This window comes from Nycticebus coucang, chromosome 16 (genome assembly GCF_027406575.1).
Source record: "Nycticebus coucang isolate mNycCou1 chromosome 16, mNycCou1.pri, whole genome shotgun sequence".
NCBI lineage: Eukaryota > Metazoa > Chordata > Mammalia > Primates > Lorisidae > Nycticebus > Nycticebus coucang.
The window spans coordinates 74,404,695-74,420,029 of NC_069795.1; the positions used below are offsets into that span (position 1 = coordinate 74,404,695).

A 15,335-nucleotide genomic window follows, 5' to 3' on the forward strand; every position below is an offset into this window, starting at 1 on the left:
GGTGAAGGACACTCACAACACCCTCCCCAAAGCCTGCTGTGACCACAGCGGTCAGAGTTGCTACAGGATAAACGTCACTGAAACCCTGTGTCCACATGAGTCCCCAGGCTTGTGACCAGAGATGAAAGCTCCCCTATCCATGATGACAAGTTCTTTTGAGAAGAAGAGTATGAAACTGAGCCTGTCCTGTCACTTTTACACTGAGTCTTCCTTCTGGACATTATTTTTAACATTTCTAGTTCCTCACCAAGCCTACTGAATAGCCCAGAGAGTTGTAATAAACTTAGGAACACACCCCAACGCGTACACACACATGCCCCATGCTGCCTGCCCTGGGCGTCTCTTCAGCAGGAACCTCGCTAATTCGAGATGTTCTCAGAAGGAGCCAGAGACATGGAATTAGGGGTAAAAATAGGAAAGTCTGAAGACAACAGGGTAATATCATCTAAGATTAGACTCCATGGCTGGTTCTCAGGGTTGGAGCAAGGTGCTGGTACATAGGAGATCATGGAGACAGGAGAGTAGAAGCGCCCTAGTTAGGGGGCACAAAGGAAGGTCTGGTTTTTTGAAATAGCCCCCTTTCCCAAAAGATGCAAGGACATGCGATTGCTTTTTTCTACTCAGAAGGTTAATTGCTGACCCTGTGTCTTAGGTGATAAGTACTTTGGAACCCCTTCCTCCGTGTGTCCTTAAAGGCCTGAGGCATATTAGATGTTGTGGAAGAAATACTATATACAGTAGAACCTCTGCGAGTTGACCCCCCGAGGGGCTGTAACAAACTGGTCCACCTGCAGAGACAGTCAACATAAAGAACTAGGCCTGCTATCCTGACACATACATGTGCTGCACGTCCAGTCTCGGAACATTAGGTCAACTTAAGGAGGTGGCCAGTGTAGGGACGTGGTCAGCTACAGAGGTTCTACTGTATTTTGCGTTATCTTCCTTTGTCCTAGATCTCCTGTGCCTTTCTCTCTTAATTGTGGCTCTTTTCATGAAGCCCTCCCTATGCAGGCTTGCATTTGACAAGGAGACACTTCAGGGAAGTTCAGTCTCAATTATTCCAGACAGTATTGAAACTTCATCCAAATTCTATGACCACACCTGAGATGATACCTGCTCAGGGTCCCTGATGTTATTTGTGTCTTGGCTTTTGATGTCTTTAAGTCCTTATATTTGCAGAACTAAAGAGCTCTGCTCTGGGCTTCTCTTTACAGGCCTAGGAAGACGTAGCCTAGCTCCCAAACCCCTTTTTGGAAGAACCAAGTCAGGATGTGTGAAAGGGCGCTGCTACTCTCCTGTCTCCAGGAGCACACATTGGGTTCTGTCCTGACAGGGAAACTCCAGGATCTCTTAGTGACTGACAAAGCCCTGTGTTCACAGACAGTGACGTGGAGAAAAGATGGAGAAACCGTTTGCCCTAAAGTATCCAGATAATTGAGTGGTGCCCCAGAAGATCCTATCTCTTCCATGGAGTTTGAAAGTGGCTGTGCCCAAATACAAATAATGAGATGGAAAGCTCAAAATCATCTTTTGGGTCTATTTATCTGGTCCTGGGAAAGCATCAGTAGTGAATGCACTATTTTATATCCTTCCTTTGTCTTTCCTATTCTCAGTCCCATTCCTTCCCCACCCGCCATGCCCTACACAAGGGGGTGTCCTCAGTCCTATAATTTATCATCCTTAAGGTAAAAAGCCTTCCTTGATAGAGTTTGGCAACCGACCACTCCTAGTTTCTTCAGATGCTGCAGTCAACTTTGCACATGTGCCAGGAGGGGTCAGAGTTCATTCTTGCTCACTTCCAGTAGGAGGTGCAGTCAGCTTCCAGCCACCCGGAGCAGGTGTGCAGGTTTGGGGACTCTGAAGCCTGGGCTTGACGGAGCACCTCCCCTGCCCACTCGCCTGAAGGTGGTGAGCCTGTGCACCACCTCACTCTGCTCTGACCTGCCATTTTGATTGGTGCATTTTTTGGTACAACAGGAAGTCATGTTCATGGCATACTCTACGCATGAGAAAGCGGGCAGAAGTGGAGAACACGGGTAAAAATGAAGCCACAGGGCCTCGTAAACCCAAGGATATTCTGGGCAACAAAGTCTCTGTTAAAGTGAGTAAGGTGTTCTGGAGCCGTGTCCCCACCTCTCATCCACTCCCACCCTACAGCATCTCACAAGGCAATTTGGGTGGGTGGGGATTTCCCACCTCAGTCCCTCCCAGTGTGGGAGCAAGAGGGGAAGTAGTTTAGCAGTACTGTGCATGCAAGATCAATTTATTTTTTATTTTTTATTTCTCCTGGCAACTTCAATTCAAGTAAGTACCTCTTTTTTTTCTTTTATACCTTTCTCTTTATACCGAGCAGATGTTTTATAGCAAAATTATCTGCAGCATTATTCTCTTAGAAATGCAAGATGCTCGATTCATATCAAATTTCTCAAAGTGCCCTTTTTAGCATCCTGGGTTTGAGTCTACACAGAGATTAAAGGTATAAGGGATATCTTTCAAACCCCCAACCCCGTGAAGGCTGAAGTTTGGAATTTAAGGGTCACTGTGTCCTTAGTAAAGTTTCATTTCTTTTCCCCAGAGTTCAGACGACATCAATTCTAGACCATTTTATTGGCCTCCCCCTATGCATAGGTGGTGGGGAGGCACACTGGTGAGGTCCATGCTATATTTCCTAATAGCAGTCTGCCTGCTACCATGAACTCACTAATTCTAAGCTTGGCAGACCCTCATTTCCCTCAGCATGAAATGATATTATCTGATTTCTTTAAATCGGGCCCTCTGCAAAGATCTGCCTCCGGATGATAGGAATTAGACACAGATTATTTAATTGTATTATAATGTGTGGTTGTCTACCTGGCACTTTGTTTTCCTTCCTGAGCAAAGTAAGAACAACTAAAATCCATTCTAACGTCCTTCTTGGGGAAAAGAAATCATACGTACACTCTCTGTCATGCTCATCCAGGCAGTCCAGCCCCACGGAAGACACAGTTTCAGTTCTACGGCACTCAGGCTTCAGTGGTTGCTTCATTGGGTCTCCTGTGAGATGAGCAGTTACACACAGCTCAGCCTCCTCTCCCCAAAACGAGCATGCTGCTGTCCTTGGAGATTCACACCCCCACCTTAAAGTCACCTGGGTTTTCTCTGCCCAGTTCCCCATCACTCATGCTTCTCTGAAGTTCCCTCTCTCTAGCAAAAGCTACTTGTGTTCTAACTGTGTTCTTTTTCTTCCTCCTTCCTCATGCTGCCAATCAAGGAGACCAACAGTTCCGAGGAGTCAGAGTGTGATGATCTTGACCCTAATACTAGCATGGAGGTAGAAGCAGCTATTGTCCTATTTCCTACACTGATTGCTTTATTTCATGTGTTCTATAACAGCGACCTTGTTAAAGTGACCAGCCCTGCCAGGATAAATCAGGATGTGGGGACATCTCCAGATGTCCCATCCCAACTGAAAAAGAGACAAAAAACTGGTCCTTTTGTAGTCCGTGAGCATGACGATTGGGTTTTCACATGCACGTGTGAGATGGGGCTCCTTCAGATCTAATTACAACATAGGCACATTACTCATCTCATATTAGAAAAAAAGAAACAACTTAATTCAGCTGATTTTGGTAGAAAGCTCTACCTAAATACATTCTTTCTTTTTTTTTTTGAGACAGAGTCTCACTTTGTCACCCTCAGTAGAGTGCTGTGGCATCAGCACTGGGCTTAAGCGATTCTCTTGCCTCAGCCTCCCGAGTAGCTGGGACTACAGGCGCCCCCCACAATGCTCAGCTATTTTTTTTTTGGTTGTAGCCATCATTGTTGTTTGGCGGGCCCGGGCTGGATTTGAACCCGCCAGCTCAGGTGTATGTGGCTGGAGCCTTAGCTGCTTGAGCCACAGGCGCCGAGCCCCTAGATATCTTCTTAAAAACAAAAACTTTCAGCTCTCTGGAATGCTCACTTAATATTTCCTTCTTTGGCTGGTTTGGCTTTATGTAGAAAATATGTAATTTCCTTATTTGAAACTTAGACCACACTTGTTCATGGTAAACAGCACTACAAATAGTGGTTGGGTTTCAGCGAAGAGACAAGAACTCCTTTGGCGTTCAGTTTCTCCCTGCTTTGTTGTCCCCCTTCTTCCTCTTGTTCTTTCCCCCCCTTTCTGCTTTTCATATTGTACTGGGATCTATTCCTTCCTGAATGCTCCAGCGAGACAATGGGTTAAGTGTAGTTTGTGGGTGACCTGGCACAGATGAGCAAACGAGGTACAAGTGGAACAGACGTCTGCCCAGCCCTGGCCCAGTGTGAAGGAAAGAAGCCTGGGCAGCTTTCCTCCTGACATGTGGCAGGGGCTCTGTAAAGTTGGTGAGACCGGAATACCGCACAGGGGACCTTTCTCACACTCCGGTCCCCAGGGTTGTGGGAATAGGATCAACACCTCTACCAGCAAGAATATCCATTCCACTCCCAACTTCTAGTCTGCTGGTTATAAGAACATGACTCTTAGGTGGGTTGGCACTGAGTGACAGCCGTCGTAAAGTTATAAACCCCAGACGATGAGAGTAAACGTGGGACTGGCTTTCCTTACCACTTTATCTTTTAGAGTAAGTTATAATGCTTTTCTCCAAATCTGTGCCTCTATCCTCAGTTTAGTGGTTTCTTCTAAGTATAAAATAGGGAGGTGGTTTTTAAAAATCTTTATATAACCCGAAGCCTTTCACTTAATTAGATAGGCTTTTATTCCTGTTCTAATTTGACCTAATACCAAAGAAGTCCACCACCATATACAAAAGAAGTCCACCACCTTATTAGGACAACTACCACAAAAGCCGCAAGAGACCGTGGGGCACAGGAACGGGTAAGTTGGCTGTGGAAGAAGCCAGCTGAGTAGAATGAAGCCAAGGCAAGTGGTTGAAAATGGGAGTTCTGCCCAGATGAAATGGTCCCCTGTGGATGTGGGTGTTGCCACAGAGCTACGTTTGCAGGTGTGGGTCAGTACAGTGCTCCACCGAGGAAGGAAGTGGATGTGACCTTTGTAGCCTGAATGTCTTAGAGAGCAAGAGAATCAGGGGAAATCTGGGGCTCTGCTTTCCTTGCATTTCATCATCTAGGCACCTGCTCCCATGAAGCCCACACCTGTCAGCTTGTGTGCTAGGTGGTACCAGCATCTCCAGACCAGTGTTACTGGCAGGTATTATAGATGTGAGTTGCACGTAGAGGAAGGCCAGACAGGGAAAAGGGAAAGACCAGGTATCTGTGTTCCAGAAGGTGGTTTGGGACCTTGTCCAACTCTCCTGGACTGGAGAATAACAGTGACCTTTCCCACTCTGAAAAGGAACAAGTAGGCACAGATGTATGTGGGACCAAGTCAGTGGTGCACGCTAAGAAAGTTAACTGTTGTGATCTAATGTGCCATTCTGCATTAAGATAAGAAAAAGCATGCACTTCGCTCTCTCTCTGCCCTGCTTTGTGAATTGAACACATACGTAAGGTTCTTATTTACCAAGAGCTTTTAGTCCTTTGTGTGGGCTGAGTGAGATGGGTCCCTCAGAGATGCTAAGAGGTGCATAAGCCAAGACATTAGCATGTCCGTGCTGAACAGAGGGAAGCTAAAACTTGGGTTGATGCATGTCCCCAAAATTCACAAGTATGGTGGTTGAGCCACAAAGTTTCTGTTAGATAGAAATTTCAAGCGGCACCCTCAAGGAGGCATGTGACCAGAAGCTGCAGATAACCTGGCTAATCCAAGGTTTCCAGGCCAGGTGTACGTGCAGCCCTCAGATGCTCCACAGGGACCCTTCCAAGCGTCCAGGCCTCTCTGAATGCACTGCCAGCTTGAAATGAATTGCGAGCCTGTGAGCAGGTGCAGAGGGAAAGCAGGCATCTTGGCACTGCTAGTATTTTCAGACACAAATAGCAAATATAGAAAGTCAACATGAGAATTTTCTCAAACAATATGTAGGGAGAACCTTATGGCGATGTATATTGCAGAAGAAGAAAATGGCTGGCCAGGAGTGAGTCCTAAAGAGAGCTACGCCTTAAAGACTCAGCTTGGAATACAGGTGAACAGGCCTCCTGCTGTTCAGTTGATTATTTGGAGCACCATTCCTGGACTAAGGCTGGGCCCCAACCTCACCTTTGTCTTCTGAACTTGGCGCTGCAATAGGTGTTTTGTTTTGGAGCGTGTCCTGTGTTCTTCCTGAGCTGATGGCCTTGTTCCTGGCGCCAGCAGACATCCTGGCACCATGTGCCCTGTGCGTCTGCTCTGTGCTAGGTCTCCAAATGCTAGATCCTACCTGCCCTTGACCTGACGCCAGCATGCCAGTCCTAGCTGTGATAGGCTCTGGCCTCCTGCCTCCGCAGGAATGATACCACTTTTTCTCAGTTGTACGACCGAAAGTATCCTTCCAGGCCAGTTTTCTGGGGTCTTTACTTACACACTGGCTGCTTTCTATGCTCAGGGCTGGCATATGTTCCGCCATAGTGTTTTGGGGAGATATATAGGCACATCTTTGAAAGCTAATTAAGAGGAAGGTAAAGCACATGAATCGTAGGGATCTGATTTACAGAGCTTTCCACTAACATCCAATTATGTAAAGGGAGGTGACTGTCCTCTACCGTATACGTTCTTTTCCTTCCTCTGCTTGTCAATATTATCAAGTACAACCCCCACTGCCCACTCGCAGGCACTGCAGGGTTGGCTCTAGGTCAATGCCATGCCCTCACAGCCTAGCCTCCTGCCCATCTCTTGGAGAACTGCTCTGAAAGTCCAGAATGTCTGTCCATAGTTCACTTTCTTACTTCCTTTACCTTGTACTGATTAACTTTGGGGATGGGAGTAAAGGTGGTAGGTCCATTATATGAGAGAAGTGTTTCTACATGGAGGAAGAGCCAAATCAAGCTGAAAATCAAACACTAGGGTGGCTGGGGAACAAGTTAATATTCACTTTTTCCAGGACAGCTTAGACTGCTGATTGCCTCTCACCAGGCAGAGGACCACACAGCCACCTGCCAGCTTCCTCAGCCCTGCCCCCACCCCAGGGTCTGTACTGACGTCCCAGGCTGGAGCCAGGGCTCCAATGTCCAGCATCAGCATCTACTCACTTTTAGTCAATGCCTGTCCTTAGAAGTGTGGATTCTTTCTGGACTGTAGTGGATTTTCCTTAGGAGCAAGGCTCACCTCTGAAAAGTCCTCCCAAAACTGTTAATGCATTTTTGCATCTGCCCCCCAACCCTAGCATCACACAGTGGGATTGAAAAACCTGAACCAACTTCTCAGACTTGGGCCTCTGTCTTCTAAGATAAAGTATTCTCAGCCCACTTTTTCCATTAAGTCCATAATTATGCTCACGTTAACGAAAAAAAAAAAAAAAAACTCAGTATGACTTGTGGCAGAGGTCAATCCATCGGAGTAAGAACTTGTTGTAATTCCCAAAAGACTCTCTGCTCCAGCCATTCGGCATGCTCCTGCCTCTGGGTCCACGACCCAGACTAAATGCAGACATTACCCCCCAGGCATACGCCAGCTGCCAGATACTTAGCTCAAGGAGTTGAGAACAGGGCTGGGATCCTGTGAGAGAAAGCTCTGAAAGATGATGGAGGGAAAGCACTTGGAAAGGTCAGGTTAATTTTGGAGGAAATTTCCAATTAGAGTAAGAATTACAGACTTTTGGAGTCAACAGAACCTCGGAAACCTTTAGTTAACCTCGTCCCCTTCATTTATTATTATTTTTTTTTATTGTGGTAAAATACACATAAAATTTACCATTTTAACCATTTTAAAATATGTGATTCGGTGGCATTAAGTACTTTTGCAGTGCTGTGCAGTCATCACTATTTGTTTCCAGAAAGTCTTCATCATCCCAAACAGAAACACGTTAGGGTGCCAATTAAACAACAACTCCGTATTTCCCTGCCTGTCACCAGCTCCTTCATTGTTAACAGAGGGAACTGAGGCACAGAAAGTGCCCTGAGGCAGTTTCTGGTTTTCCCTGGCCATTGTTCCCCCACCTAAACCATCCCGGGGCAACTTGGCGCACCCCATCTCCAAGTTGGTTTTAATCTAAAAGGCAGATTCTCACAGATGAAAAGACCTATCATCTAGTGCCAATTTTTTCTGTATAAATGTGTTATTCAATTTTCCAGCTCAATAAAGAGGAATATCATTTCTACCCATTCTGGCTTTCCAAGGCTGAAATATGACTTAAACAAAAATCACATAAAGTCAGTATCCCATGAAAGAATATTGGAACAGAAGTCAGAAAACCCAGATGCTAGTCCAGATACTATTGGCTAGGTGTCCTGGGGCCAACTGGCCTTTCTGAGACTCGGCTTTCTGGAAAGTTGCCAGGTTCATAGGATAACGAGTAACCCCCTGAGCACTGTGTGGTACAAGCAAAGGACATTGCTCCCCAGCCCCTCTGACTCAGAAAATGGGGCTCTGCCAGTAGAGGACGTGGAAGATTCTCTGCCTTGTCCCCACTCACTTTTCAGGTGGTATGGCGGGAATGGCCCGGCCAGATTTCCTCCTGGAACTCAACTGGAGTGTCCACTCTGGCCTCTCGTGCTAGATGGGTTTGAGTGGCCAGAGCTGGCCCTTCTTTCTTTCCTTAAACCACAATTCACCAGCTCAGCTCCCGCAACTTCCGATATGGAGAGCCTGCCTGCTGCCCCACCTCAGCTGCTCTGGCCTCGCTCTCCCAGATTCTGAGCTTCACAATAACAGGGCCAGACAAACTGAAGGAAAGTTTGACACCCCTGGTCAGGTGATCAACCTCCTGGCATCACCGGTATGTTTCCAGCAATGCCTGGTTCTGCATTTTATAATTTTTTTTTTTTAAATGAAAAGAACGCTTTAGAGGAAAAGAAAGTGAAGCCCCACATTCTTCCCATTTTGTTTTTACAAAATATTTTCTTTGTAATATAGCTGATGGGCTTGGCCTGGATACTCTCTCCTCCTGCCTAGCTTTGTTCTGCCCCTCGCTCCATGCAGACTGATTTATATTCCACCGCTGAGAGAAGGGAGCTTAGCATAGCTGGCGCTTCCTTCTCCTGGGAGAATTGTGAGAAGATCTTCCAATGCACAGTCCCATCTATTATGCTTTTTCTTCCTTACAACCACCCTGTGAAGTAAGTAGGATGGAGTTTCTTACCCTCCTAGAAGAACCAGGTTCAGGGAAGTCAGGGTCATATAACCAACATAAAGAGTAGGTCTTGACTGTGGTGCTGTGAGAGGCCAAACTTGGCATGTGATATGGAGGAAATCTGCTTGCCAAGGCTCAGGCCCTCTCTTCTTGCACATCTGCTTGTAGGAGGAGAATTTCTTCCTCAAAAATTGTTTAATCCCTTGACTGTTGGGACTATTACTTGGTCTCACCCATGCCCTTTCCCAGTGACTCAGGAGCCCTGCCATAGCAGCCAAGAAAGGAAGTCCAATCACGTGGGTTAGAAATGTCTGAATTGGCTTCTCAGTTCAACCCAGTCACTCAGCACACCCTCAGTCATGCATGTCCTGTGGCACCCTCGCCCCAATCTGGAGGTCCAACCCATGTCCTTTATGTTGTACACTAAGGAGATTGCAAGGTGCCACTGGCCTGAGAGAGGTGGCTCTAAGAGCCTGCTATTGGAGGAGCAAAGGCCACCATCCCCCTCCTTCACCCTCACACTGTCAGGATCACCTCCCGCCCACCCAGTGTGAGTTCCCCAGTCAGTCCTGTTCAGCACTATTTGTCTTTTAACTCAAGGCATTACAGTGAACATTATGAAGGGTCAACAAATTATATTAAGAGCTGTTCCCATGCTGAGCCATACAGTGGAGGGAGGCAGCAAGATTAGATGCCTGTGCTGCACGGCAGATGTAAAATGCTCTCATAGAGCCATGGAGAGGGACTGATATATTCTGTCTGGAGTCATTCCTTCATTCATTCAGTGGCTGTCATGCACCCACTTAGGCACTGAGCTCACAGTAATGACATCTACTGTTAACATCTTCCCACTGGCTCTGTGCTGAGCTCCCAACAGCATCAGTACTATTGTTATTCCCATTTTGCAGATAAGAAAACTGGAGCACAGTGGAAGTCATACTTCCACCCTTTTAATTTTTGAGGTCACAAATGTTCTCTAACCAAAATACCAAGAGGTTGAGGAGAGGGATTTGGACTAGAAAAACCTACAATGTGTTTGACTCATGGACATATAGAGAGATCTACATCCAACAATTAGTGATTATACATTTTTCTCAAAAACACATGGAACTTTTTATTAAAATTGCTCATAAAACAAATGTCAACAAAAAACAAGAAACCAGGGCGGCGCCTGTGGCTCAGTGAGTAGGGCGCCGGCCCCATATGCCGAGGGTGGCGGGTTCAAACCCAGCCCCGGCCAAACTGCAACAAAAAAATAGCCGGGCGTTGTGGCGGGCGCCTGTAGTCTCAGCTGCTCGGGAGGCTGAGGCAAGAGAATCACGTAAGCCCAAGAGTTAGAGGTTGCTGTGAGCCGTGTGACGCCACGGCACTCTACCCGAGGGCGGTACAGTGAGACTCTGTCTCTACAAAAAAAAAAAACAAGAAACCAATATCATATAGACCCAAATTCTCCAACCACAGTGAAATTCCATTAAAAATCAGCAACAAGAAGATAATGTTTAGAAATCAAATACATTTGGAAATTTTTAAATATATCTCCATTACTGTTGGGTCAAAGAAAAAACATCGTTGTTGAAACAATACTTAGAACTGAATGAGAATGAAAATGTTTGAGGAATGGGAACTAGTTGAAAGAGACAATTCTGTTAGTAGTTGAAATCGTGTTGCATTTATATATTTTTTAATTCCAGCTTTTTTTATGTTCCCTTAGAAATGAGTACAGGTAGCAGTATTTTTTAAAAATTTAGAAAATTGTGTTTAGTTTGGCCAAATTGAAAACATGAATACTTTGAACCTCCAAACCAGAAATCAGACCTAAATTCTTAGAAATTATTTTTCTTATATCTGTTCATTTTATTGCCAAGTCTCCTCACCTAAAACTCCCTTTTCGTCCTGCTCTGAACACAGATTCACACAGGCATGAAGGGAATAGAAAAAAAGAGAAGAATATAGGAACTTTGATTTAGTCAAGGTAGCTTCAAGTTGGGTTGACGACATTTGGTTTGAATTTCTTTTGACCATTTTTATTCCTTCAAGGTTCTCAATATGTAGTTTTGAACTCTGTTTTGTGATGAATTTAGAAAAAAATGGGGCAAGGGTATTCTTCTTTGAGGGTCAGTTGACAACTGGTTTTCTAGACAGAATTTCACCCTCACTCAACTTTTCGAGTCAATCTTGGGCATTGACTGGCAAGATAAATGGGCCCAAGATGCCCTCAAAACTCAGCTCATGTTATTCATTGCTGGCTGATTTTACCTGTAACTCTTCCCTCTTGTTTCACTGCCCTCCCATTCTGAAGAAAAATCAAGAAAACAATTGGATTCCTCTCCAGAAGAAAGAAACCAAGTTGCCGATGGACCCCGCCTGTTGTGGTGGTTCTTGTTTTCCATCTGAGAGGAAGCAGCACTACTGCCTGCCGCCCTCTGGCGTTCAAAGAAAACCAGATCCCCAAGCAATTCTTTCCCATACAGTACGGGCCTCCTCAGTACTGTGCCTTTCATATGAACAGCGTCACCCTCCCTCCACTATCACTTGTTTCAGATGCCCCTTCTCTCCTCCTTCCCATCTACCATGCAATTGACTCTCCACCTATTTCTAAGGAAGGAAAACATTAAGAAACACATGCAGCTTATAATTAACCCTCTGGTTCCAGGCTGACACCACAGGACCCTGCACACACCAACAATGATCACTAAACAAGGTGGTCAGGGGATCTAAATTCTAGTCTACTAATCGCATGACCTCAGTCAATTTGATTCAGTAAATATTTAGTCCTCTGCTCTGTGCTAGATGCTGTGTTAAACACAATGAATGATGGTACATAAAAAAACATGGGTTAGTATTACTATCTTCCAGGGGTTCATAAATCTGGTAGGGCAAATACATTTCAGGTCTGATGTTATACAGCAGCTCGTGATCCGACCCATATAGGTAACTCGCCCCTAGAAGAGTGCAGAAGAGGAAGATCACTACTGGCTAAGTCTCAGACACTGACTGACCAATGAGATTCCTGAGCAGTCACATTCCCACTTGGAAATGGAAAAATATTCCAGGTTTATAGTGAGACATTTTTCTCAGCCCTTCTCCTCCAAATTAGCATCCCATCACTTTAAATTTTCATTGATTTGACAAGTATCAATGGAGCATTTATGTGCCAGGTACTGTGCTAAGCTTGAAGACAGTAACAGTGAACAAAACAACATGGTCCTCGTCCTTCTGTAGGTACAAATACGTAGGTAATCGGATCACCATGTGACAAGGGTGTCATGATCCTCTTCTAGTCCATACTCTGATTTGCTTCAAGGTAGAAGGAGGAAAAATGAGAGGAATCTTCTATGCCCCTAATCCAGAGTCAAAGTTAGGAAAAGACGTTAGTGTGGGTCTTATCCTTGGTGGAAGATTTTCAAGAGGAGAATGCGTAGAGAGAAAGGGGGCAAAGGATGCTCCTCCACTGCACGGAATGCTGGGATGGGAAGAGCAGTGAACTAAAATTCAAGAGCTCCCAGACCAGTCCTCTGCCACTCTACAATCTGACACTTCACTTCCTGTCTCATCCAGGAAATGGGGATGAATAACACTGCGCTTCCTCCAGGGTTCTGGAGTAGCAAATGGAGGAGTTCATGACCAGTTTATGCCAACTATGTAGTGCTACACAGATTTGTGATTATTACCATTATCAGCAGCACCTGTGCCGGGTGGGGCTCTCCCCTGGGCCAGAAAAATGAAGACTGATGACTTCCACAGATCCTGTCCAGCTGGAGAACAGCATTTAAGCTTCACTGGCAACCTTTCTCTCCAACCTCCCTGCTCAAGTCTACACCCAAATTAGGAATGTTTGTTTTTTCAACCGTGCGTGTGTTTAATAATATACTTAACACAGCTGGGGTAGGGCAGTGTGATGAGAAAAACGAATAAGACCAGAATTTTTTTAAGCAGTACTTTGGGGTGTTTTTTTAATAGCAGCTACTGCCACAGTGCAGGCGTATGAAGTGCTACTTAAAATTCTATAACATAGGAGCCTGTGACTCATCTCTTCCATTTTGTCATTAGGCTCCTCTGTGAGACTCCTGGTGTAGACTCAGTATCTTGCTCCCTTGTGGGTCACCATCATGATGGGAAATACAGGCCCTTGAACAAAGTTGGCAGCATCCTCCAGTTTTTTCTACCTGAGTCCTGAGTGAGCGGGGGTGTGATGGGAGAGTATAGTGCTCCTTGTTTGTCAGAGGCTGGTCATTAACACTTGTCAGGCACTACATGAAATGCAAATGTCATTTAATTCTGTCTTCCCCAATAGTCTGTTGGCCCACACAGGGCAGTGAGCATGCTGGCCTCACTCCACACCCAGTCACCACCACCAAGGGTCAACTCAATGAATCTTCATCAAATAAACTGAGCCCTTACATCAACCATGAGGTGGGCATTATTATCCCCAATTTGCAGGGATAATACTGAGGCTAGAGTTGCTTAAGAATGTTGTCCAATGATAAAAGGATTTTTTTCCTTCTGGGTAGATGCCCAGTAATGGGATTGCAGGATCAAATGGGAGGTCTAGCTTGAGTGCTTTGAGATTTCTCCATACTTCCTTCCAGAAAGGTTGTACTAGTTTGCAGTCCCACCAGCAGTGTAAAAGTGTTCCCTTCTCTCCACATCCACGCCAGCATCTGCAGTTTTGAGATTTTGTGATGTGGGCCGTTCTCACTGGGGTTAGATGATATCTCAGGGTTGTTTTGATTTGCATTTCTCTAATATATAGAGATGATGAACATTTTTTCATGTGTTTGTTAGCCATTCGTCTGTCGTCTTTAGAGAAAGTTCTATTCATGTCTCTTGCCCATTGATATAAGGGATTGTTGGCTTTTTTCATGTGGATTAATTTGAGTTCTCTATAGATCCTAGTTATCAAGCTTTTGTCTGATTGAAAATATGCAAATATCCTTTCCCATTGTGTAGGTTGTCTCTTTGCTTTGGTTATTGTCTCCTTAGCTATACAGAAGCTTTTCAGTTTAATGAAGTCCCATTTGTTTATTTTTGTTGTTGTTGCAATTGCCATGGCAGTCTTCTTCATGAAGTCTTTCCCCAGGCCAATATCTTCCAGTGTTTTTCCTATGCTTTCTTTGAGGATTTTTATTGTTTCATGCCTTAAATTTAAGTCCTTTATCCATCTTGAATCAATTTTTGTGAGTGGGGAAAGGTGTGGGTCCAGTTTCAGTCTTTTACATGTAGACATCCAGTTCTCCCAAGGGAAAAAATCCTTTTATCATAAGGACACTTGTACTAGACTGTTTATTGCAGCTCAATTTACAATCGCCAAAATGTGGAAACAGCCTAAATGCCCACCAACCCAGGAATGGATTAACAAGCTGTGGTATATGTATACCATGGAATACTATTCAGCTATTAAAAAAAATGGAGACTTTACATCCTTCGTATTAACCTGGATGGACGTGGAAGACATTATTCTTAGTAAAGCATCACAAGAATGGAGAAGCATGAATGCTACGTACTCAATTTTGCTATGAGGACAATTAATGACAATTATGGTTATGGGGGGGAAAGCAGAAAGAGGGAAGGAGGGAGGGGGGTGGGGCCTTGGTGTGTGTCACACTTTCTGGGAGCAAGACATGATTGCAAGAGGGACTTTACCTAACAATTGCAATCAGTGTAACCTGGCTTATTGTACCCTCAATGAATCCCCAACAATAAAAAAAAAAAAAGAAATTTCCATTAAAGTTCAGTAATAAAATAAAAAAAAAAAAAAAAGAATGTTGTCCAAGGCAAGAGAGTATGCCTGGACACTGTGTGCTCTGTCTGCTCCCAGAATTTACACACTAAGAATAACCTCTCTCGGAGGCTATGGGTTATATTATTTTAAAATCTGTTCCCCAAAAGTTTGTATTCTGTGTTTGCAAACAGGCTCTAGTCGAATATTATTAGTGATATACTCAGAATGAATTACGGTGCTGTCTTGAGATTTTATGAACTAATCCTAAATTCTTGGGAGAACTGAAATGAGGTCAAAGGTCACATATTCATTCACCAACTTGTATGAAATACCCATTAAGTGGCAGACCCTAGGGCAGTGCCCTGAGGGACAAACATGAATAATAAATAGTTCCTGTCCTTGTATTAACTTACCGTCTAACAGGTTTGACTATGCCTTCTATTCCTTTAAAAAAAGAATCGGGCTCAGCGCCTGTAGCTCAGCGGCTAGGG

At 44.8% G+C, this 15,335-nt stretch overlaps 1 protein-coding gene and 1 non-coding gene across 16 annotated transcripts in view; both read left to right on the forward strand.

The window, feature by feature from the left end:
* KALRN (kalirin RhoGEF kinase) overlaps positions 1-15,335 on the forward strand; it is a 744,321-nt gene that overhangs the window by 696,364 nt on the left and 32,622 nt on the right. For all 15 annotated transcript variants that reach the window (XR_008374862.1, XM_053564434.1, XM_053564435.1 and 12 more), the window contains 2 exons: positions 1,978-2,101; positions 3,251-3,310. Coding sequence is in view for 14 of the 15 variants with exons in the window: in XM_053564434.1 (XP_053420409.1) it covers positions 1,978-2,101; positions 3,251-3,310 (184 nt within the window). In the remaining variant the exon portion in view is untranslated. The remainder of the gene's footprint in view (positions 1-1,977; positions 2,102-3,250; positions 3,311-15,335) is intronic.
* Positions 3,468-3,571, forward strand: LOC128568316 (small nucleolar RNA U13). Its single transcript, XR_008375121.1, has one exon. It is a non-coding gene; the product is annotated as a small nucleolar RNA U13 (small nucleolar RNA).